This window comes from Callospermophilus lateralis, chromosome 5, assembly GCF_048772815.1.
Source record: "Callospermophilus lateralis isolate mCalLat2 chromosome 5, mCalLat2.hap1, whole genome shotgun sequence".
In the NCBI taxonomy this organism is placed as follows: Eukaryota; Metazoa; Chordata; class Mammalia; order Rodentia; family Sciuridae; genus Callospermophilus; species Callospermophilus lateralis.
In genome coordinates, this window is record NC_135309.1 from 75,730,268 (window position 1) to 75,756,139 (window position 25,872).

General features: G+C 37.6%; 1 protein-coding gene, 1 long non-coding RNA gene and 1 other non-coding gene across 5 annotated transcripts in view; 1 reads left to right on the forward strand and 2 right to left on the reverse strand.

The window, feature by feature from the left end:
* Positions 1-22,613, forward strand: part of Epb41l4a (erythrocyte membrane protein band 4.1 like 4A) — a 226,531-nt gene extending 203,918 nt beyond the window's left edge. For all 3 annotated transcript variants that reach the window (XM_076856923.2, XM_076856924.2, XM_077109476.1), the window contains 6 exons: positions 4,861-4,980; positions 13,763-13,810; positions 14,383-14,451; positions 16,475-16,585; positions 16,757-16,838; positions 20,713-22,613. In XM_076856923.2, coding sequence (XP_076713038.2) covers positions 4,861-4,980; positions 13,763-13,810; positions 14,383-14,451; positions 16,475-16,585; positions 16,757-16,838; positions 20,713-20,841 — 559 coding nt within the window. In that variant the 3' untranslated portion in view covers positions 20,842-22,613. The remainder of the gene's footprint in view (positions 1-4,860; positions 4,981-13,762; positions 13,811-14,382; positions 14,452-16,474; positions 16,586-16,756; positions 16,839-20,712) is intronic.
* A 131-nt stretch (positions 22,614-22,744) lies between these two features.
* Positions 22,745-24,238, reverse strand: LOC143399283 (uncharacterized). The gene is made up of 3 exons (XR_013091398.2): positions 23,769-24,238; positions 23,285-23,351; positions 22,745-22,999 (listed from the first exon to the last, which is right to left on the reverse strand). It is a non-coding gene; the product is annotated as an uncharacterized LOC143399283 (long non-coding RNA).
* Positions 23,445-23,578, reverse strand: LOC143400579 (small nucleolar RNA SNORA13). Its single transcript, XR_013091490.1, has one exon. It is a non-coding gene; the product is annotated as a small nucleolar RNA SNORA13 (small nucleolar RNA).
* Positions 24,239-25,872: the final 1,634 nt, after the last annotated feature.

Here is a 25,872-nt window from a genome sequence, read left to right on the forward strand (position 1 = left end):
ATCCAAGTTGACAGAAATGACTGTAGAAACGCACAGCCACAGCAATGGAGGAATGCTGTTGTATTACTGAGTGGGAACAAAACAGGATAAAAAATATTGAAAATAGGAGAGTTTGAAAGGGAAATTGCACCATAGGTAGCTCATCTTGGTAACAGGAGCACGAGGAATAAATGGAAGAGACTGAAGCAACTTTAAGAGCAAATAAGAATAATTTATTGGTGATAGGGGAAAGTGGGAAAAGCGAATGGATTTATTTGCTTGCTGGTCTCAAGGGAGGATGTTGACAGATGCCTGGAACCAACTTAAATTTCCCTAGGGAAGAAAAACTACTTAAAAAAATGAAGATTGCTTTAGAGCAGGTGATCCAAAAATGAGTGCAGTTGATGAGAACACAAGTTCATGATCAGTTGGAACCTGCTGATTTAATTTTAACAATGGAGTGGCCACATGGAGCAACTGTCTGGAGCATTATGCTATAGTTGAAGAGTAGAAATTTGCTTCATTGTGTCTGATTGGCCTGGAAATAAAATAGAAATAGAGAAATATTGAGTCTTAAAATTAGAAAATATTGCCTGGGCCCTGTGGCACATGCCTGTAATCCAAGCAGCTGGGGAGGCTGAGGCAGGAGGATCGCAATTTCAAAGCCAACCTCAGCAGCAATTTCAAAGCCAACCTCAGCAAAAGTGAGGTGCTAAGCAACTCAGTGAGACCCTGTCTCTAAATAAAGTACAAAATAGGGCTGGGGATATGGCTCAGTGATTGAGTGCCCCTGAGTTCAATTCCTAATACAAAAAAAAAAAAATTAGAAACGATCTCTGTAATAATCTTGTATATGAAGAGACTGAAACCCTACCAAAGCAGACAAGTGATTTGCCCAAGATGTGAGAGCCAGATTGGCAGAGGTGTGGAAATAGATAAAACCCAAGAGCAAAATGGGCTGCTCACATCAGCTTGAAGTTTCCTTTTACATTGAACTCCAAAAAAATTCTCAGGTTCAACATTAATCATGGCCATTATTTCAGTGAATTAGAAGTAAATTAAGAATTGATGTAAAGGAAGGTCCTATTAGGAACAAAACTGATAAAGGGAGAGGACAAAGTAAAACCCAGGGAGATTTGTATAAGACTTAATTTGGTAATGTGAAGAATTTTGCAGAAGAGGCAGAACTATAATAGGGAAGAAGAGACTAGGAATAGTTATTATCTTCATTATTGTTATGGAGCGATTATATGGCATTTCATCTTCTAAACCTTTGCGAACTTTAATTAAATGTCAAATGCAGTTAAGATCTACATTGCCTATGTACTCTAGGAAAGTAGAACATTAAGGTTTGGTGAGAAATTGAGAAAATATATTAGAACTCTCCTATTCTGAAACATTGCTAGAAGTTGCTGTGTTTGGAAACAACCTTCACCTTGGACGTTAATTAAAATTCAAAAGCATTGTTACGATTTACTTCCTACTCTTGCTGTTCACTCTCTGTACTTGTTTGATGGAGAAATATATGAAGTGTGATGAATGTAGATTATCATTTGGATTAGAGAGTACAAGAAAGAAACATTTCTTGTTTTTTTGTGGCTCATTGTTACAACATTTGAAATAATCAGATCTGTAATATAAATGACAATCGACTCTTTGCCCCCTTGATCATTTCAAAATTATGATGTAAGAGCATTTTGATTTTTTAAAAGGTTTCTATGTCAATATAATTGCAGTATTTTTATGCTTTATAATGTTTAAATCTCTATATCAAAATTGTAATATAGCAGGAAAGGAGGGGAGCAAAAAAAAAAAGAAAATACTTGTGTACCTACACTTAAGAATAAATGAGACTTAAAAGTAAGGATCATTATAGGAGATATGCTTTTTCATTTAAAGATTTCTTTATTACTCATGCATAAACAAAATAGATAGCTTCTGTCTTGTAAGTACTGTGTGCTACAATAGTCTTGCTTTTAAAGGCTAAGATTTTTTTTTTTTTTCTTTCCAAGTAGCACCTGTGTTTTCTGGAGCAGTTCAGCAATAGAAGAAATGACACTTTCATTCTTGTAATGAGGCACCATTAACTAGAGGCTTTTTGTAAGGGTGTAATTTCAAACTTCATTACAGACTGAGGCTGCCGTACCACCATTACTCAGGAAAATGTGCTTCTGTTGTGACTCTCCAATGGGCCTTACATTTTTAATGCATCTTGTTAGAATATTTATGAAACAGCATCACCAATAGAGGGCATCTGTCTTTAAAGCATGTGGGTCACAAGGATATTAACTGACAGGGAGTCACTGCCCTCACTTGAGACTTTTCAATTAGAAAAACAGAAGTTAAAGGGACAAGCTGTCATCCAAAGTTTATTCTGATTCATTCCTTATTATAGCAAGGAAAAAGGAAGTATGTATGTGTCTGGAGTTTAATTTTATTCTCATCATTGTCCGAGTATAAAAGTCACCTGCGAAATTCACAATGGATGAGAATGAGCTCACAATAATTGTGCTTCTTTGAAAAGTCTATACTCTGGGGAAAGTTTGTGTTTGCCTAATTCATGATTCAGTCTTGCTTTAGTAGGTTTAACCTCTCAAAAATATGTAAAGATCCCGACTTCCTGATAAAAAACATTTCACATTGTGAAATTTAATTCTGCCATTGATCTGTGCAGCAATTTCATTCAGAATGGAAGCTACTGGCTAATAGACTCCAGGGATAGGAGCAAGAGACCTGGGTTTGTGTCTAATCCTCAGCCCAGCATTTGGGGTGTGGGTTCCTGTGGGAGGGAAGGTTCCAGCTTACCAGCTTGACACCTTCCCTTCTCTCTTCCTGAGCCTGATCCCTCAGCTCCGGAAGTGTCCAGGGCTGCTTATACCAGCTGGCCTGGCAGGAACTGTCTTGTGATCCATGGAAGGCTTCTAAGTGTAGGTTCTGGCATGAAGTATGTATGTATACAGGTGCACAAGTACCTGTATGGCATTGTCAAATGGGAATGTTTGTTTCAAAGTACAATTAGTGATTATGACCACAGCAGTGTACCTTCTCATGTTTTTCTTCAGATATTTCTGATGTTAATATCCATAGCAGTATATGTCCAATTTTAATTTCCTCTGTACCTGCCATGAGAAGAAGGAACTATGTTCTTAAATTTCTGAAAAGTACCATGACTGTGTCCTGTTAATCTTCAAATAATAGCCTATTAGCAATGAAAACTTTGGAGAGGAAATGTACACACTTCAAAGCCTTGGATAATTTTTTACTTAATACAGTTCCCCTTTAATCTAGAGATTTTAAATTGTTCCTTCCTCATAAGGTGCTGTTCTTTTCAACTTGAATTTGCTTTATGTGATCTCCATTTAAATTCTATGTGGAATGAATATTTGCCACCATTTGCTGATTTACACTTAGAAGCAAAGCCAGTTATGCAGCCCATAGTCTAAGTGCCAGAACAGAGGAACCAAGAGCCATCTGTTCAGACAGAAAGGACTCAAACTTGCCTGCGCTTGGTCTCCTGCAGTTGTGCTCTTGCAGTTTCAGTATCAGGTTGGGATCCTGACAGTTCCCAGCTGTTCTCCACAATGGGGAGGTGCTCACTCAGGGCAGCTTCCTGCTGAGCTTACATAAATTAAAAGTTAAATGCTCACATAACAGGTGTTTGATTTTTGCTGGGAATAGCCACAGCTTCACAGCATCATTGCCATGCATTCCAGACAGCATCCACATGTTAACGAAGCACTTACTTCAATTAAGTTCTTGTTTCTTTCTCCTCCCTCCTCCAATACCCCACCTCATTATTACTAAGACTTGACATATCGATATCCAAAAGCATCTGCAGACTGAGTGTGGCCCATGGATAGGGTTAGAGTCAGACAATGCCTTGAAATTCAGACTTGTTTGTCAATATGTGAACATTGGAAATGTTCACCATAGAAATTCAGTTTTGTGGATTATCTTTTTTAAAAGTAGAGGATTTGCTAACACTATTCTGTGATCTCACATGGCGACGGCCTGTGCCCCACAGAACCCCTCCCTATTTTTCTTTCCCTGCCTGGTCCCTGGCCACATCAGGCATACACCCTTCATTCCCTATTCTACAAGAGAGCAGCCGCATCCGAATAGTGTATGTACACATGTGCAGCCGCTAGTGCCTTATGCCAGCCAGCATGTTTGACTTCACACTTCTAGTTTGCTATCTTAAAAAGGGGAATTATACCTTCCACCTATTGTCCTCGATAACATGGATGATTAACGTGAATTTTTAAAAGCATTGGAAAGTAAGATTATTCATTGCTATTTTAAGTAGCATATTTGACAAATAATTTTGTGCCTGTAATCCCAGCAACTGCAGAGCCTGGGGCAGGAGGATTGCAAGTTCAAAGCCAGTCTCAGCAACTTAGTGAGGCCTCAACAACTGAGCGAGACCCTGGCTTAAAATTATAAAAATAAAAAAGGCTAGGGATGTGGTTCAGTGGTTAAGCTTTTCTAAAGTTCAATTCCTGGTATCAAAAAAAAAAAAAAAAAAAAGATTGTGTTTTACATTGGCACTATATGCTACACCATTCTTTGTTTAGTCAGAATTTAAATGTGTTTTGAATGAGTTTTTATTTGATACATCTTTTCTTAGAAAATTTAAAGTCAAAGAAGTCTGGAAAAAATTAACATATTTATATGTTTATTTATGTCTCTGTGTATATATTTGTACATATGTACACACACACTTATCTACTTTAGAATATGTTAATCCTGTTAATACTTTCTTAGCTTTCAGTGGTTATAGTAAAATTTCTGTTGTTTAAGTGAAAAGCAAGTTTAGGATGAACGGAGAAACAAGGTACCATGCATGGGTGTTAACTTTAGATAAATGATTTTTCTTTTCAGAATACGGCAGGAGAACGATATGGTTGATTCAGCGCCTCAGTGGGAAGCCGTGTTAAGGAGACAAAAGGAAAAAAACCAAGCAGACCCCAACAACAGGCGATCCAGACACAGATCTCGCTCGTATGTTGGCTCTTTTTATACCTTGATTCAAAAACACTGAGCTTCAAGTAGCAGGCAGATGCCTGGAGCTTTTAATGTAGTGTAGCCCAGCCACAATTACCCTGTGCTTATTTGTCAAATTTACCTTTATTTGTGACTTTCATTAAATATATTTGAAGCTATAGAAGATGGAACACAGCCAAAACAAAATGTCATAGAAACAAGGCTATCAAAACTTTATTTCTGTTTTGTTTGTGCTGTTTTTAAACAAATGCATATACCCAGCTGGATAAATAGAAATAGTCTCCTTTGTTCTGAAGCCTGGCCTTGGTGAAGTACCTGCTGCTTCTCTCAATTTGAGTCTGCAGAATTGTCTGAAGTCTTGCTCCAGACCGAACCAGATGTGAATGTCTTCCCATCAAATTACCATTTGTGAGCAGTAGTCAGCGATTCATTACACTCCTGTGTTGGGGTTTGTGCACTCCTGTTGCTAGGCAATGCCATGTGTGAGCACAATTACCCCTTAGTGGTGAGATTGCCAGTCCCTCAAATTAATTTTCTCCAAGCTGATAAAGTTTATGTGTGTTTGGTGCAGTGTGTGTTTGTGTATCTATGCATCAAGATTTAGACCGCCTATTTCCCAAAGCATATCTTTTTCAAGTGAGCTGGGGCTACCTATAGATCCCTTTGGTCCTGGATGGTTTGTATGGTGTCATCTACACAGGGGAGGAAGGATTAATGTCTGAGGTAGAGCAGTGGAAGGATGTTGAGAAGTTTATACAGAAAAAAAAAAAAAAAATCTGGGTAGGTATGTGGGAACTTTGAGGGAGACAGGTCGGAGTGTGCCCGAGGACAGCTGTGAGCTCTAGGTCAGGTTAGCAGGCCACAAGAGGACATGAAGGTACACCTCTAGTCTGAGTAGTCTTAGATGCTGATGTTTTGATTAGAACTTAACCCAGAGTGTTTTGGTTTGTTTTTTTAAGTTGGTAGTACATCACAATCAAAGATTCTGTTCTTTTGTAACAGAAAGCCTTTTAGGTTTAGTTGTCACTGAGCAGTATACACATATATTTATTCATTGCTTTATGTTTTTGTTTGGAAACCTAATTAAACTGTTGTTCTTAAAGCAGAAGTCAGAAGTTCCTTTGTCATTTTTAAAAACCATTATTTATTTGTAGGGTTCTTTATATATTCTGGATATAAGTCCTTTTTCAGATATGTGTATGGTGAATACTTTTTCCCAGCCTGTCATTTGCCTTATGGTCTGAACATTCTTTTTGATGACCAGACATTTTAAATTTTGATGTAAACCAGTATTTCATTTTGTTATGTTGTTTATAGTTAATTTTTTGCCTACCCCAGTATTACAAAGAATCTTTCATATGTTTTTCTTTTTGCTTCATGGATTTTGTTTTTATATTTAGGTCTGTGGTCCATCCAGGATTAATTGTTGCATATGTATTAAGTAGAGATTGAGACATACATCCAGTTATTTCAGTACCATTTGTAGCAAAGACTATTGTCATTGAAATACCTTAGAGCTTTTATCTAAAATAAATTACTATCTATATGTAGGTCAATTTTACTTCATTGATCTATTTATTTGTTGCTAAATGACCATCCTGTCTTGGTTACTATAATTTTATACTAAAATTTGAATAAACAGTGTAAATTCTCCAACTTTGTTCTTTTTCTTTTTCCTAAGATTGTTTTACCTTTGCTTTTTATGTAAATTTTTGAGTCAGCTTGTCAGTTTTTACTACTCACCCCAAAAAGATTGTAGGCTTTAAATTAGGATTTTTTTGTGGATCAATTTTGACAAAATTAATATCTTCCCTACCCATTTATCTGTCTTTAACTTCTTTCAGTAACAATTTTAATCGTTGCTATATTTATAGTATTTTTGTTAAGATTAATCATAAATATTTAATATTTTAATGATTTGACTTGTATATTCTTAAAAGTTGTCTTAATTATTTGCCAGTCTATTGATAAACATGATTGTAAAAAAAATACATATAGTATCTTGCTCTCCTAGAGCTTTGTTAAATTCTCTTATTAATTCTGGAAGCTTGCCCCTTTTGGGGCAATTTCTTGGAAATTTCTATAGACACAATCATATTGTTTATAAATACAGGCAGTTTTCCTTTATTTCTAATCCTCTTGCCTTCTTTTTCAATTTCTTCCCTTATTGGGCTGGCTAGCTCCTCCAATACAGTGTTGAATCCCATGCTGAACAGGAGTGGGAAGAAACTAGATATTGTTGGCTTGTTCTTTCTAGGGGGAGGCATTAGACATGTCACATTAAGTGTGATGCTAGCTCTGAGACTGAGGAAGATCCCTTCTGTCCCTAGGTGCTAAGAGTTATTGAAGAGTTTTCATTGCGAATGATTTTTGAAGTGTGTTATGCGCTTTTTCTGCATCTCTTGAGATGATTGTTATATGGGTTTTTCTTCTTTATTTTTTTTAGTGTAGGAATTGTATTGGTTCAGTTTTGAATGACATATTCCAAGGTTCAGTCCCTTGTAGTCATGATATGGTATCCTTTTAGTACATTGCTAGATTCTATTGGATATTATTTTGTTAAGATTTCTCTATGTTTTTGAGAAATATTGGCGCATAATTTTTTTTGTAATACCTTTGGTTTTTTGGTAGCAGAGTTATAGTGGATATGCAAAATGGCTTGGGAAGTCTTCCTTCTTTCTTTTCTGAAAGTAAACAAATTGAAATCAGCATTATTTACATTTTAAATACTTGATACAATTTACCAGTGGAATTCTCTGTGCCCGGGATTTCTTTGTGGGAAGTTTTGAATTGCAGACTCGAGTTCTTTAACACATGAGGTGCCATTCGTATTTTCTACTTGTTATATTAGGTCTCTATAATTTGCGTTCTTAAAAGAGTTCACATAACCACATATAGTCCTTCTCAAAGTCTGCGTATCTATTGACTGCTCTTGTTTGTTTGTTTGTTTGTTTTCTTTTCCTAGAGTATGGTTATAATTCCCTGACTCATGTCTAGTAATTTTTTATTATATGCTGGAAATTTTAGAAGACACATTGTAGGAGGTCTGGATTATGTAGTCTTCTTTTATTTATTTATTTATTTATTTTGAAAGAGAGAGAATTTTTTAATATTTATTTTTTAGTTTTCGGCGGACACAACATCTTTGTTTGTATGTGGTGCTGAGGATCGAAACTGGGCCACATGCATGCCAGGCGAGCGCGCTACCGCTTGAGCCACATCCCCAGCCCTGTAGTCTTCTTTTAAACGGTCAAATTGTGTTGTCAGGCAGTTCAATTTCTGTCCCATCCTCTTGATATTATCAAACTTGTTTAATACGTTCATAAAATGGGGCTTTTGTCATCAGCCTAAGATATGTTTGTTCTCTACTTTAGGCTTGGTCTCTGCTCCCACAGCCTGGCCTTTCTGGGGTCTTAGTTGAATGCACACAGTCCTCAGCATGGGATCTGCACTGTGACAGCAGGACTTCACCCTGCCTGGTGCTTCGGTTTGCACTTAGCCTTTCATCAGCTGTGCTATGTTAGGTCTCTTGGGGTCTCACTAGCGTATGTGGAGACTGTGTTTCGTGACCAGACCCCATCAATGTTTTAAGAAAAATCCTCATACAAACTTCTAGAGTCTCTAGAGCTGCCTTTTTTTTTCTTTCATCCTGCACTTGAGTTTCAGCCTGGTCAACAGCTTCAGTCTCTGATCTCTGCCACCTCAGCAGTGTGAGACTGTTGCTTCCTGAGTTGCACACTGGGAAGATACCCCCCCCCATCCCCCCCACCCAAGGCAGAAAGCTAGAGCAAGTAGGAGCTCACCCTGGGCTTCCCTTCTTTCAAAGATCACAGACTTCTGCTACCTGATGTCTGCAGACCTTTGCTTTGTGTATTTTACTTTAGGTGTATCATTTACTTCATTGTGGCAAGAAGCAGAAGTTAAGGAATGCTCTTTTGAAACAGAGAAATAACTTTAAGTTGGGAATTGTTTCTATCAGATCAGCTGGAATCGGAAAAAAAAATCTAATGGTACTTTAAATTTAAAATTTTATTTAAACATTGAAATTTTACCTATATGATCAAATTATCAGATCATATAGAGGATTTTCTCAGAACAGTGCAGCTGTATGAAACAGACCCATTAAGAGTTAGGTGTGTATCTTTCTGGAATTTATAAGCAAACTATAAAAAGATCTAGCAAATATTTGAGATGATTGTATGGCTGAGCTTGATTAATTAACTTGATAACTTACATGGCCAAAGTACAGATAAGATAGAAAAAGAGTGTTTCACTCAGAAGTTGTTCTGACCTGGTAAAAGCAGATTGACAAAGAGTAAACAAGCAAAAAGGGCAATTAGAGTTTGCAGTCATCCAGGTGAGAAATGATCATAGCTCAGAAAAGATGATGGTGATGGAAATAGAGACCAGTGGATTTTGAAAGTAGAGCTTGCATATTTGTAGTATGAGAGGAATTATGGATGTTGTTTAGTTTTTGAGCTGATCAACGGAGTGAGTGACCATGCCATTTTACTGAGAAACCAAGGAATGGGCTGAGGATATGAAAGCCAAACTTTCTGTTTTGTTAGGTTTGAGTTGCTAAACAGGCAGTCAAATGGAAACTCTCTGCAAGATGACAAATTACTTTATATAGGACAAACTGGGCTGTCTTTTATTAGCGTTAAAAGCATTGAACTGAAATATAAGGATCTTGTCTGGTAAATCATTAAGTACAGTGCCACTTAATATATTTTCTAGCTACATTGCTATTACATTCATGTTTACTATCATTAGAAAACAAGTCGGTCTCAGTGAAAGCACATTCAACCTGAGCAAGCCTTTACTCATTGCGATATGGGGAAAAGCACTGAAGCTCAAACAATAGTTTTGAAAGGTTTGACTTGTGTGCACAAGTAGGCACGGGCTCCCTCTGGTGGTGATACTGTCTTACTGTTGTCCTTGAAAAGTAATTGATAATGTGGAAGATGGGTTTGTCAGGGAGAACCAGTGTTCTCAGTTAAAAACAAAACAGAAGTTTGGTATAGTTGCTCAAGATTTAATGTGAAGTTTCTTGAAGGGATTCCTGAGCAATCTTTAAAAGCTAGGTTGCTAGGCTCCAAGGCTTCCCAATATTTCTTTAATTTGGAGAGGAAATGAGGGAGAAGAGTAAGCTATCTCCTAATTTGTTTATTCTGACCACGCAGGAATAAGATGAAAAATTACCAAGAAATTTGTCAAATACTTTGAATTCTGTAACTAAAGATAATTTTGTCAATTTAACTATTTTCAATTCTAAATTTCCTATTTGAGCTATGATCAGTGTAAAGATCACAAAAGCAATACAAGTCAAATGTTGCTATATGTAATTTTAAAATACAATATGGCATACAAATGTAGTATAGTATATACTATCATGTAATAATATATAGTATGTACTATTGTATAGTGTTTCTTAGATAACTGGAGAATTTGGAGGTTATATGAAAAGACTATATGTAATAATGGAGTTTAAATCCTTTATAAATTTATAAAATGTTCTTGTTTGGGGCTTTTAAGAGAAGGGAATTGATTTGTAAATAAGGTTTCAGTCAAACTAATTTCTCTGATTAATTTGAAGTGGAATATTTGTATGAGGTGTAGATGAAGGATGCTTTTGGAAAATATTGGACTGAATTATTTTTTAAATATGTCTTATCTTTGGACAACTCAACAGTCTATTTCCTGAGGGCCTTCTTTGGAGAATTTAAGTAAAACATCTGCATAATGAAAAGTCTTTTAATTATGAAAAATGACTGCTAATATTTCACAGCTTTCTAAATCCACAAAATGATGAGCTGCAGACAGAACATGAATTCATCCTAAGTTATTGATTAAATGAGTGCAGATGTAAGCATAAAAATAATATCTTCTTCATTAACATGTAGCTGATGTTCATATTTTTTTCAATCATAGGAGCTCTAATAGTCAGAAAATTATTATTTTTTAAAGCTTTGAAACTTTCTTTTTGCCTTTAGTTGTTTGAAAATACTGGATATTTCAGAGCTCAGTTTAGTTAAAAATATGATCTTATGGTGCTCTAGGACTTAAAGACTAAATTCCTGAATCTTTTAGGAACAATATTTATGGCTAGAAGGACTGATGATCTCATTCAGGTTAAGATAACATTTCTAAGTCTTCTGAGATAGGAATGAAAGGCATTTCCTAAGGAATTACAATAATAATAGTTTTTTAAAAAAAATACTTAGGAACTACCTTTTTCCTGATAATTAATATAAGAAATTATCTTGACTTAAAAAAATCAGAAAAGACAGGAAATAATAAATAAGAAAATTAGTTGGGTATGGTGACATATCTACAATCCCTGAACTTAGGAAGCTGAGGCAGCAGGGTCATATGAGCCTGGGAGTTTTGAGACCAGTCAGGGCAAAAGCTTGAGACTCTGTATCAAAAAAAAAAAAAAAAAAAAAAAAAAAAGAAAAAGAAAAATAAGACACCTCTGTAATTCCAATACTCAGAAATATCCACTGTTACCAGGATTTTATATATTATTCATACTTAGGATTTCTCATCACTGGGCCTGATAGGGTGGTCCTGGGGTGTATGACCTCCTTGCCTATTATTTTTCTCATTCTCCCTCCAATCTCCTTAACAGCATTCAGCTTTAATCTTATGCCATCAAATTATACCACTCGCCACTCCTCCTTATTGTTGTCATCAACTATGCCCTGACACTTTCCGTATTCTTGTAACATTTCGTTCCTGCCTATCATTTTCTGCAGTACTATTTCAGTAGTCACCTAATGGATCTTTATAAATAACTTTGTCTCTCAGTTTCACTACCTAATCTTAGCCACTTCTTAGGTCATACCCTTGACTAGTGGTTTTTAGTTGGGGGCAGCATTGCTCCTCACAGGACAATGTCTAGAGTCATTTTTGGTTGTCACACTGGGGAGGTGTTATTAGCATCTAGTGGGTAGAGGCCATAGGTGCCACTAATCATCTTTGAGTGCCCAGACCCTTACAACAAAGAATTCTTACCCAAAATGTCAATAATGCAGAGGGGAAGGAACCCTCCTATAATGAGTAGATAGCCAATACTGTCCTCACTATTGTACCTTTCTGAAATACAAATGATTATCAGCAAAACCAGCTTCTTAGCCTAAATATTACACAACACTCCGAACACTTGAGTAACTTTCTATGAGAATCAGATGCTGGTATAGTTAGAACTGAATCTCCATTGTCATAGAATGGAAAAATAGCTTGGTGCCTTTTTACCACCTTCTCAGAGATTAGCATTTACTGGTTTAGCTTAGAACCTGGTGAATCAAACCAACCAAACGTAGGAAGGCAGATTACATTCAAGAGATTCTTCCAAAGAAGTAGTTTTTAGAATTGTGTTTGTGTGTGTGTGTGTTTTACGTATACAATTTTATTCTTATAACAAGCAAAATCTACATTTAATAATACCGTTCTTGTTCTGAGACTAAGTCTTCATCCCATTCCCTTAACTCCTTTTTGTTTTGTCCCCTTTTGAATTGATTCCTAGGTCTTCATTGACAGTTTTTTCTCCCCCAAAGACAAAACTACTTCTTTAATTCAGTGACTAGAAAATAACTTATCATATTCTGTAGGCTCAGAAAGTTCTGCCAGAACTCCTCAGTCATACCCTTATTGTTGAAAGCATTGATGACATCATATGTTGAAACAATAGTAGAGCCCCGAAATGCTGATACAGATGGTCAACATAAAATTCCACAGGACAGAGTACATCAGTGGGTTTGCTTAACTCTTGTCCTTTCAATTGTTAACGTTTTGGAACTTTCTTTGGACCTATTAACTAGACCTCTTGTTCTGATGAGGGGACTCTTGAAAGTTTATCATTTTCTCAATAGCAAAAAAATCATTCTGTGACAAGAATTTGGGTGATAATAGATTTTTAGTATTCACTGCTACAGTAGGGGTTAATAGTTCATACTAGGAAGAACAGGAACACATGGACATTGATTTCAGATTTCTCATTCTGTGACATTAAAGACTGTGGTATAATTTCTACTTAAGTAGTTCTTGAGGAAGGGATTTGTGGATTGATAGTTAAGGATAGAAAAGAACATATAAAGAATGGCCACATGGCCGGGTGCAGTAGCACACACCGCAATCCCAGTGGCTCAGGAGGCTGAGGCAGGAGGATCTCAGGTTCAAACCCAGCCTCAGCAACTCAGTGAGGCCACATGATTGGAAGCCAACAGATAGCTTTAGCTTTTGTGGACCCAGGTGCAGAAATGTTATACCAGATGTCACATGAAAGATGGATCATCGGTATATAGTCTGCCATCTGGGATGTCCTACCAGTTGCTTTTCCCTTGTGGTTGTTGGCTTGTATTAAGTAATCACAGATCATGTTGGGACTCTCACCTAGTAATAGTAGTTGGATGAGTTTTTCTTTTGCCTTTACTTAGCAATAGCTAGGATGATCAGAAACCAAAGTCCCTGAATCATTATTGATTGTATAGTCACCACTGGAGGATACGTGGATTTAGCCCTGCAGTTCTAACCTCATCAAGTAAATGAAACTCTGGTTATGGCTGGTTTTTATGTGATATTTTCCCCCTTCAGTGGCACCAGCAGAAGAATTACCTGGTGTTTTTGTACTGACCATTGCTGTGGCCCTCCTTGCTCAGTCTTTGTCTGGTCTCAGCTGGCAAATAAGACCTTCACAGTCTGAAAACTATTAAAGTTAGCTATTAGATTGCAGATGAAGCGTATTTTCAGAGGTGAGCATTGTTTTCTTCATTTATAGGAGAAGCCCTGATATTCAAGCAAAAGAGGAATTATGGAAGCATATACAGTGAGTATTGAGTTTTCCTCATTGTTTTTAAAACCCGGGAAGTTTGTTGTTGTTGTTGTTGTTGTTTTAATCCATGTAGTTTGAATATAGTTACAAGAAAGACTGTTGTAACAAAGAGGCATCCTCCGTCTGAGGCCTGGCAACTAGTCTTATCAGCATGATACGGTACAGGCAGCCCTATCACCTCCTCTCCTGGGGTCACTTAGCTTACCTGTAAATGGACTCAGACAGTCCAATAGTTTACAAATGAATACCGAGGGGAAAAAAATCCAGAAATAAATAGATACCTACCACAGGGGAGGGAAGCAGAATTGTCATAGGAAATGAGAGACAGTTGAAAAGTGTGGATGTGGTAAAACTAAAAGAAGGCAAAAGAGCTCCAGAAGAGGTTTCCTCCTGTATTACCTTGGGCACATTCTCATGTTTTCATCTTTGCTCCCAGCTTATATTAGTCTTATTAACACTGCATTTTGGGACAAAATTTGAAAGGGAAAACTCATTTGCTGATTGTGAAAGAGAATAGTGTGTATATGAGCATGGCCACATTTATTTTCTTGCTTATTTCCCTCTAGAAAGGAACTCGTGGATCCCTCTGGAATGTCAGAAGAGCAATTGAAAGAGATCCCATACACTAAAATAGAGTACGTCTTTGAAAATCTTTTCACAAAAGTTTTATTTGTGCTTCTAAGGAAGTTATTCATTCTTACCCTTTATTTGTGTTCCCTAGAGTGCTTTAATTTGTCTGTATATTTTAACTAAAGTTAAAAGTGAATATAGGGAGAGAGGTAGAAAAAGGTGTATCTTACTTCTGCACTCTAGTCAATATCCTGTTAGAGGCCCTTTTTGTATGTGGTAAGTGCAAGGGGGCTTTTGATGATTAATGTCTGTTTTAAAATAAATTCTTGCTGGGCACAGTGGTGCATGCCTGTAATCCCAGCAACTTGGGAGGCTAAGGCAGGAGGATTGTGAGTTCAAAGCCAGTCCCTCAGCAGATTAGCAACACACAAAGCAATTCAGCGAGATCCTGTCTTTAATAAAATATTAAAAAGTACTGGGGATATGGCTCAGTGATTCAGCACCCCTGGGTTCAATCTCCAGTACCCGCCCCATATATATATATATATATATAGTATGTATGTATTTCTGAAGTATTTATTTATTGGTAACAAAGTTTGCATTTATCCACTATTTTACCATCAAGAGAATTATGTTTACCACAAAACTGTCATGTAAGACCAAGATCCCTGTCATAGAACTAGCACATTCAGCTGGATAGTCTTCATGAAAGGCTGATAGGTACCCCTGGTTGCTCATCAGTGTGGCTACAGCATACCTTTTACTGTGTTTCCTGCCTTGCTATAATTGGTTCAGAGAAAGTGGGAGCCTTCATCCTTGCTTTATTTCTCTTCTGCAACACATGCTTCTTTCCCACTCAGAAGAATTGCTGATTGGTGGTCTCCAGCCTACCCTAACCTGTTTTTATGCCAAAGATTGAATTTTAGATATAATTGAATTAAGATATAATTGACAAAAATTATAGATACTTATGGAATATGATGTGATATTTTAATGTCTGCATTGTAAAATCATTAAATCAAGCTAATTAACATATCTACCACCTGACATCATATTTTTGTGGTCAACCACATTTAATATTAACAACTTTCAAGTGAAGATTAAATTCTTTTTTATTTATTTATTTTTTGGCACTAGGGATTGAATCCAGGGGCACTTTACACCTGAGCTACATCCCCAGTCCTTATTTATTTTTTATTTCAAGACAGGGTCATGCTAAGCTGCTTAGGGCCTCACTAAGTTACCGAGGCTAACCTCAAACTCGCAATCCTCCTGCTTCAGTTTCCCAAGACATTAGGATTACAGGTGTGTGCCAACATGCCTGGCTGGAAATCAAACTCTTAATGACAGTCAAGTTAATAGTTATGATAATGATCAACTTTTCCTGATAGTAGTGCCATTTGTCTGCAGTGTAGATTTTTCTTCCACACTACTGGAAAACATTCAACTGTAAGGAGTAATTTCATTGAAAGTTTGGTGGTAAATATATACATATATGTATACACACACATCCACATATATATACACATACACCTATACACTTATATATATATATTTGTATATATTATATACACATACCTTTGAATTCATACAAATACTATAAAGAGCTCCATATTCATGTATGGTCAAGGAAGCATTTTCCTATTGTTAACAGGTGAAATTTAAGTCACTCATGCTTTTAGAGTCCAGAAGAGACAAATTTTATTTTATTTTTTTGCATTAAGGATTAAATTTAGGGGCACTCACCACTGAGCCACATCTCCAGCCTTATTTTGGGTTTTATTTAGAGACAGGGCCTCACTAAGTTGCTTAGTGCCTCGCTTTTGCTAAGGCTGGCTTTGAATTCATGATCCTCCTGCCTCGGCCTCCCGAGCCACTGGGATTATAGGCATGTACCACCATGCCTGGCTGAGACAAATTATTTGAATAATCTGTCTGATGGTAATTTCTTTCTTTATTTTTTTAGTTTCAAAATTAAGGGAAAATTCCAAATTATCCTGTTTTGACTTTTGCCATATTTGTTTGTTTTTTGTGTATGGGTGTGTGTGTATATATTTTTATTTGTTTGTTTGTGTATTTCTTGTTCAGGACTCAGGGTGACCCAGTCCGCATCAGGCATTCTCATTCACCACGAAGTTACCGCCAGTATCGAAGGTCCCAGTGTTCAGATGGAGAGCGATCTGTTCTCTCAGAAGTGAAGTAAGTAGGTAGCCTGGGGATGTTACCTGCCTGGTGGCTCTGGAAAAGCAGAGTCTGGTAGAGCTCTCTGCAGTGATGGAAATGTCCTATATCTACACCATCACCCTCTTTCAAGTTAAGTTCTGATTCTAGGTGTTATTCCTTCATTAATTCTGAAACTCATCTCTGCAGTTCAAAAACAGATCTTGTACCACCACTTCCAGTGACTCGTTCTTCAGATGCTCAGGGTTCTGGTGGCTCTACAGTTCATCAGGTTAGTAATAATAAAGTTCTAAGGTGTTGTACTGATGGCCATTTTGAGAAGCATTTTGTGCTTTGGGGAGTTCCTTCAGATGAATCATTAATTTCCTTTTTGAGATTCTATTCAAATAGCATTCACAAAACATGGAAGGAGAAGGAATAGGAGGCAGCGCTCAAGACCAAGACGCAGCCTGATTAAGTTAGGAATAAGAGGTAGAGGATAGTATGAGGTTTAAAATGATCTGAACCTGTGACCATACCAAGTATTTTGAAGACTGAAAGATCATTTGATTAGATTAAAGAAAAAATAACATAAGTAATTTTTTTAAAAAAGTCTTTTTAGGTATTTTTTGAGCCAGAGAAACAAAGAGTAGGTGATAGATTAACAGGTGGGGTGACAGATGTTCAATTGTCAAACAGAAGAATTAGTCCTAGTTTAGGTCTGTCCTCCCTATTAGAGAGAATGAGTTTCAAGCTGAAAATGTTTTACAAATGTGTTTAAAAGGGAATTCAAGGACACAGTAGAGCACCTTGTTGCTTTAAGAAAATTAATGCTCAGTGGAGGTAGACAGATGTATCAGGGAAGCACTGTAGCAAGTGTATTTCTATAGTGTTTGAGATCATCTCTCATGGTCTACTTTTTAGCAAAATGGGAAAAATGTGGGCTGAATAAGATATTTGGATATATAGTTGGGTAAACAATCACTCCAAAACCAAAGTTGATGTTTACAATTCTGTGGTTTTTATTCTTGTTTGGATGGTGGATTCCTTAGAAGAGCCAATTATAACTATTGTCTCTCTCCTCATCAAAAATGTGTGAAAATGCATACATCATGGACCACTTGTTAAGCCTGATCCCAGTGGTATCCATGATGTTCTACCTTTCATTTGCCCTGTTTCTTTCTTTCTTAGTGCTAGGGATCAACCCCAGGGTCTTGTGCATGCAAGGCAAGCGCTCTACCAACTGACCTATATCCCCAGTCCTTGTCGTGTTTCTTTCTTATCAATAATTCAAACAAGGATGAAATAAGCCTGTGCTAATTTTGCTTAGATTCCCTAGTAACAGATTCTGAGATGGAGATTTATAGCAGGAAGTTTATTGAAAAGTATCCTTAGGATTAACACTTGTTGGGGAGTGAAAGAAAAGAGATTTGAGAGGAAATAGTTGTGTGATATAGTCCCAAATTAAGGCAGTAGTTGATTCTGTGGGAAGCTCCAGAGATGGCCCTTTATCCTACCTTGTAACACTACACACTCACCATTTGGCAGTTATCTGATAAGGAGTGCTTCTGGGAGGGACATGATCTGAAGTGACAAGGCTCTTTTCAGCAGAGGGTAGTTCCTGGGAAGCAGCTCAGTTTTGAGCCTTAAGTAGTTAACCCTCCTGGCAGCTGGAGGAATGAAAGTCTTTGTCTGGAATAGAGATTTAGCAGAAAACACAAATTCTGCTCTAATCTGCTTACTGTTTGATTAGGTAAATCTGAGAGAGCTAATAAATTGTCAAAACAGATAATTTGTTTCAAGTTGAAAGTACTTTTTTAAAGTTATACTCATGACTGATAGTTTGGGCTTTGCCTTTGGAAAGCTCAAACCTCTTAGGATTATTATGATGATTATCAATAAGCACTAATAGCTTTCAGAGGTTTTTTTTTTTTCTTTATATTTAAGTTGGTTTTAACAAGAACAGGAATTTTATTCTACTGAAGTTTTACTTTTCTAACTACTATAGATCCTCAGCTTAATCACCATCAATGAGGAATTTCAAGAAACACAAATTGTACACAATAAATGTTGAAAAGGTAGCTCTTTGTTGCATACAATTACTCAGGTGCATCTTCTGATCAATGGCTCTGATTGTGAGCCTGACTCTGGGATGCATTTGATTTAAAATTCAACAACTAGGTAATGAGCATTTCTAAAGCTTGACATGCACTGGTCTGAGCAATTGTCAAAGTACGGCCAATTGGCCAAATTTAGTCTGCTGCCTGTTTTTGTACAACCCAGAAAGTAATAACAGTGTTAAAAAAATAATATGCAAAAGAACATAGTCCACAGTCTGGCCCTTTACCAAAAAAATGTTTGCTTATCCTGGCCTACTTAAAAGAAAACAGGCAAAATAATTAAAATAGTAAGCATTCTAAAGAAATAAAGATCTAGGGGCTGGGGTTGTGGCTCAACAGTAGAGCGCTTGCCTAGTAAGTGTGAGACCCTGGGTTTGATCCTCAGCACCACATAAAAATAAATAAATAAAATAAAGGTATTGTGTCCAACTACAACTAAAATTTATATATATATATATATATATATATATATATATATATAGAGAGAGAGAGAGAGAGAGAGAGAGAAAGAGATATCGGTCTAATAGTCAATAGAGTCAAACTCACTTTAGATAGTGCCATTTAAAGTTGATATCTAGCAGGTGAGGAGCCAGCCATGTGGGTGGGTGGAAGGCTGGGGCAAGTAGGGGTAAGAGCTTGGGAGAAATGCTGAAACTGGAAAGGGCCTGGTTATATGAGGAGCTAAGACCAGTGTGGCCTGAGCATAATGAATGAGGGTAAATAACAGAGGACCCTTAGAATTCAGGGGAAAAGGGTTTGGATTTTATGCCTTTCTAAGTGCCAAAAAGGAAGCCATTAATCTGGCTACCATATAGGAAAGGGACTGGAGTGACCAGTAGGAACAGGAAAGTTGTTTCCTAAGCTCCTCTGTAGTGCCAGAGTTCTGACAGTGTCCTGGTCTATACCTCACCTGGCCTTTTAATGCACAAGCAATAATGGGGTGGATTAGGTAGGGACTCAATTCAATGCTAGACAAACTTACAAGGTAGAGTTTTAGATCACTTCCTAGCTGTTGTACTAGTGGTTCTTCTGCTGAAAGTCCTTTCTTCTCTCTCACAAGCATTCTACCACAACCTCTAGCTATCTAGAAATCTTCTATTTTATTCATACTTGTTATTCTTAGCAGAATTATCCTATCAATCCTTCTTACAAATTAAGGCAGTCATAGGAATAAATGAAAGATAACTACTTCCTAAAGGATAATTTTTAATGTATTTTTTTTTTTTTTAGTTGTAAATGGACACAATATCTATTTTTAGAGGATTGAACCCAATGTCTCACACATACGAGGCAAGAGCTCTACCACTGAACTATAGCCCCAGCCCCGGACGATTTGTTTTTTAAGTCCAAATGACTCAAAATAGGAATATGGATAGTGTCGCCCATATGTGTAAGGATATACTTTTGTGGAAGAAAAAAAATGCTTCTCAGTCTGATCTATAGACCATTTGGATCATTGGTAAGGGCAGGAAGGTTGAGGGAAGTAGTTTGAGGTACTGTTAGTGGCATTCTCAGGGCTTCATCCAGTTGTGGGTTGTGTACAAAATTCAATTCTAGAAGTTTTGGGTATAGTACCCAGGCTCTGGTAACTCAGCCAGCCTTTTTCTCTGTGATGAAGCAAGCGCTCACATCACAAACTCTGATAAGTGAGGGCCTTAAGTCATTGTGCTGTGCATATTGTTTCATTCAGTGACTTCTGAAAACAATTTATAATTATGGAAGATTTTAAGTTACTTCAAGCTGTATTTTCATCTCTCTGCCCTGCTTGGAAAAGTGGGAAGACTTGAGTCTGGTTTAGGAATTATTCACAAAAAAATGACTTATTTGGGTGAATTACACCTAAATTTCATGAATAAAATTCACCATGTACATAATTGTCAAGACTGACATATTTCAAAAATTACACACATTTTAAATATTTGAGGGAGTATTTGTCAAACAGCTTTTGGTATTATGAACCTGAGTAATAATAACCTGATGTGGTTTTAAAAATAATTGATTTGGCTATATTTTTTTCTGACTGTATTTTTTCAAATTTTCTTTTAGAGAAGAAATGGGTCTAAAGACAGCCTGATTGAAGACAAATCTCAGACATCTACAAGCAATCTAACTGGAAAGCACACAGCAAAAACAATAAAAACTATTCAAGCTGCTCGCCTCAAGATAGAGACTTGATCCTGGTGAAGGGCCAGGAATGGGAGTGGGAGGGGTGTTGTGTGCCACTGGTACTTTGAAACTGTGAATTTATTCAAACCTTGCAAGTGTTTCTTCAGCACAAGAAAATAAGAATCTTTTGGTTCTTTAAAGGGTCAACTACAGCATACCTATGCTGAAGGGCCTTTTAACTGGAAGGATAGTCTTGTAAAAACTCTTAATTTTCCTTTCTGAAACAGGGTAACAAACTATCCGGCTCTATCTTATGTCTACCACCGGATGCTTCAACCTGGAATCCTGGCCTGCAGCTGACTTGCTGTGCAATAGTATACCAAGTGGGAGGAAAACATTCTTCCCAGCTCTTGGTGGTTTTCAGCTTGTGCTGAGGTGCACAAGGACTAAGACAAACTGCAATTTTTACTGATATAAAGTTCTTTGTAATATTGTATTTTGTGGCATTAAGTTCCACTGTTTATTTACAAATGTTGTAAAAAGCTTTGTTTTTAAGTGCTGCTTTTAATTTCATAAGTGCCCTAGTTGTGTTTTCTGGAAAAAAAAATGAAAAAAAGGTTTTAAGTGTGAATTTCAGTTGTCATTCCACCTTACTTGCCTCTTTCCTTAGTGATCTTTTCAGACCTCTCCTCTCTGCAGATGACTTTTCAATCTATGGGGAAAATACAAATACTCATCTTCCACCCTTTCTACCTGTGCTTTGGATGCCATCTCTCCTCAGGATCCTTGTCTCTGCTTTCTATAGTCTTTTCCTTTTATCTTTGCCACTTGGGTTTAAACATGACTACAATTTAACAGTTCATTTTTGTGACCACAAACTTCTCAAGCTACAATTTTTCTTCTCTATTCTTGGCTAAATTCTTTGAAAAGATGATCTTCATCTTCAGTCAGTGCCCTCAAGTCATCAAATGCCTATTTAAAACTCTTATATGGATGCTTCTCCCACCACTCCAATAAATGTTCCTGTCACTAAATCTCCAAATTTTTACTCTTAAAACATGCTCTTCCTTCTGATGTAATGCAATCCTCTTTTGCTTCTACCATTCTGACCACACTTTACAGTCTATATACTCTACCTTTCTATTGCTTATTGAGTTTTTCAAACCTCAGTGTTTTGCTAAGAGGCCACTTGGATTTTTCAAAGGCTTCAACTAGCTAAGCACTGGCCCACAACCTAGACTTAGGGCCATTGTCACAGTGTAAGCCTAATTCATTATGGACCTCTATATTATCAAATCCTGTTGATTTTGCCCTTTTTAATACAGTGGTCCAAATCAGTCATCTCTTGCCTGGACAACTGTAGTGGCATCTAATTGGGCCACTTGCTCTGCACTGTTATCTTACTGGATTTTCTTTTCTTGCTTTAATAAAACACAAGCCTTACATGATCTGGTCTATTTACTACCTCTTTAACCTCATTTTGTAACATGCCTAGCTCCTGAAATAGCCATCTCACAAGCCTCATTGAGCATTCAACTCTAGAGTACTGAGAAGGGAAAGCAGCCAAAACTGTCATATGAAGCAGACCCACATTATCTAAGGTCTCTGCACATGTCATTTGTCCATATTCACCTTGGAAAAATGGCATCTACCTTTAGTCAACTTTGCTTTCTCAGGTTTCCCAGATGTGGTCAAATCTCACTGTGGTATTCATGTCACAAAGGAAGCTTTACTTTTGTGATATTTCCTCAACTCAGATAAAGGGTCCCAGCGGGTGGAACTGTTTTGCTTATCATTGTGTTCCCAGATCCTAATACATTACTTTTAAATAAAATTTTCTGAATGCCTAAACACACTATCTGCTCTTTCCTATTAAGTAAAGGAAGAATCATTACCCAGTGTCTTAAATTCAAGAAAACCATAGTAGTTTGAATTCATGGGAAGAAAAGTATTTATTTCTCTTCGGCCCTTGCCAGAAGCTATCATAAGACAATCAGTGGCCATGATAGCACTGATTATTTTCTTAATATTAAAAAAAATGTCAATAGAAATTTATTTTATTTACTTATATGCTGTGTTGAGAATCAAACCCAAACATGCCAGGTACGTGTGCTACTGCTGAGCCACAGCCCCAATTATTTCAATACTCCTCAGACTCCTGGACATTTTTAAAATGATCCAAGCAACTTTTGAAGACCAAACTTCCAAAATCCGTACCAAGGATGTCCTGAAATAAGAAAAAAAAAACACTCAATTTGAAAAGTACATATTTACACATTACATTTTAATATATTAATAAAGAACTTAGTAATAATAAATCCTCAGTATTAAAAGTCATATCATGTCTGGACTTCATGCTTGAGATTTGTCAAGTTTTTCTTACATTTACTAGAAAGAAACAAATCTAATGATATCCAGAATTAGAGTACTATGTTTTTACTTTTTCTCTTCAATATTGCCTACTCAAGAAAAAGATAAAATCTCCACAACTTCTACTTTGATATCATCCTACCTTAAGTCACCTTTGTGCTCTCAAGTGTTCAGAGGTCAGTAGTCCGCTTCAGGCATCCATTTTTCACCTGAACAAAATTAGTTGAAACAGGTTAAAAGAAACACATACTGAACAGTGTTCGACTTAAAGACTCATGTATATACAAATTAATGTAAATGCAAACTGTCACTTATGCAGTTCCTACACCAAAAATATGAAAATTTAAGGGCAGGAAAAGGCTGCAAAGTATTTATTTATGCCTTTTTTGACACCACATTCACTAGTTTGCAAAAGTGAACGGGCAACACAAAGGCTTCGTGAAAACAAAAGTTCGGCTCTACCATGGCAGAGGCTGCTGACTGGCTGAGATGAAATGATCACTCTTTGAAAAGAATACAACTAATCCTACCCGTTAATGAAAATTGAAACAAAACTTTAAATTGTAACGGTGGGTTACAATTCTTATCCCGAGTAAGCTGGCGAATTTGCTTACAAGAAAACTTACCTACAAAGTTGGTGATACTCATTCAGTTTCGGCCCACCTCTGCACCTGAGCACAAAAATGTAGCGATCTGCATTTCAAAGGCACTTTGCCCGGATGTTGACCCACTTCACAGTGGGCTCGGGCAGACACAAAGCCATTTACATCGTGGGGCCTTCCCTGGTCTTACGCCTAAGGCTCCCTGGCGTACAATCGGCGATCAATAAAAGCAAATCTAGTTACTGTCCCATTTCCCGGGAAGGGAATATAGGCCGAAGTCGGCCTCAGGCCCTCAAGAGGATCCTCGGAGGATGTGACCCATAAGGTTAGGCCGCTGCCGAGCGCGTTTGAGTCCTGGACCCTTAATCGTGGCCCAGCCATCGCAGGCGCCTCATCAGGCTCAGGGCGGTGGCCCTTGCTCCTCCGAAGCCCGGCGCCCGGGCGTGGGAAGCCGCGTGGCCAGCCACTAGCCATGCCGGGACCCGCAGCACACCACAGACCACGAAAAGAATAGGAAGAAAAAGGAGGAATGGGCCTCCCACAATGCTTTTCAACGACTGGAAGGGTCCACTGTGCTAGAGGCGCGGGGAGAACGGACTGTACCACAGGCTGCCGTACTCTCGTGTGCCGCCGTGTGGCCGGAGGGAAAAGCGCTCAGTGAGGGGCTGTGGGACTGGTTTCCCAAGGAAAGAGGAGAGGAGGGAAGGTCCCGTTTGAGGATGGGTGACCAGTGTTTTCGGTAGGGAAGGAGGTTTTATCAAAGGTGGATATCCTACCATTCCTCCTCCCAGAGTTGGGAGCATATAGTCAGTACTGAGCAGCGGACATAACCCAAAGAACTTGGGACCCAGAGTTTTGTCGGTCGACACAAAGAATTGTCGTGTCCAACTAAGGCAGAGTAAGTCATTCATTTTTAAAGGTTTTATTGAGTACTTACAGTGCTCTAGGCTCTGTCCTAAATGCCTGGGAATCCGGGTGTGAATGAGACGGACAAGGTTCCAATCTTAGGTTCTACTTGGACGAGGAAGACCCAAAGCCCTTAAATGCGGATACTGTAATTTCACACAGTATTAAGAACCCCGCCCCGCCAAAAAAAAAAAAAAAAAAAAAAAAGCAAAAAGGGGTAAAGCAACAGAGCAGCTCTGTCCAGTAGAAACGCAGTGTGAACATGAATGCAATTTAAAATTTTCAAATTGCCACATTGTAAAACATACGAACAGATTACATTAAGCAGCCCAACCTATGCTAAATATTATTTCAACAAGTACTCAATATAAAATTATTAATAGGATGTTTCATATTTTAAATTCCTACTGAATCTTAAAAAAATGGTGTATGTTTTATGCTTCAATTCAGACTATGCACATTTCAGGTGCCCAATAGTTCACTGGGCTAGTGATAGAAGATCTGGAAGTGAACTTTTCTTTCCTTGTTGGGCATTGAGTCCCAGGGTACTTTACCACTGAGCTACAGCCCCACCCCCCTTTTTTTTTTTTTTTTTTATTTTGAGATATGATCTCACTGATCTCACTAAGTTTAGGGCCTGGCTAAGTTGCTGAGACTGACCTGGAACTTGCAATTCTCCTGCTTCAGACTCCTGAGTAGCTGGGATTACAGGCGTGCACAAGTGTGCCAGGCTGGAGGTGAATTTTGAGTAGAGAGTGTGGGGGTGGTCACAGGATATCTGGGGAGAGCTGGCCTTGGCCAGTGTGATTGGAACACAGTAGGAAGTGCAGTGAAAAGATGTGGTGAAAGAGGGGGGAGCAAGTCATACAAGGAGAGGAATGGTATTTCATGTTGAAATTTTAGAGTTAATTATCACCACAGAAATAAAGCAGAGACTGTTAATTGGCTCCCCACCATCACCACCAACCATAACTCCTTGAAGAGACAGGAAAGGCAATGAGAAAGTAATAAACAATAAAATCTTGTTTCTGTAAATCCCAGCAGAGACTTAGCCAGAGATCACAGTCTCTGAACCTTTGTTTCTTTGAAGCTTCGTGCTAAAAAAGCAAACAAACAAAAAGCTAAATGAATTTATCTCTCAACTCATCAAGTTGTATACATTAAATTCTTATAGCTTTCTGTATCTCAATCATACCTCCACAAAGTGGTTTGAAAATAGAAA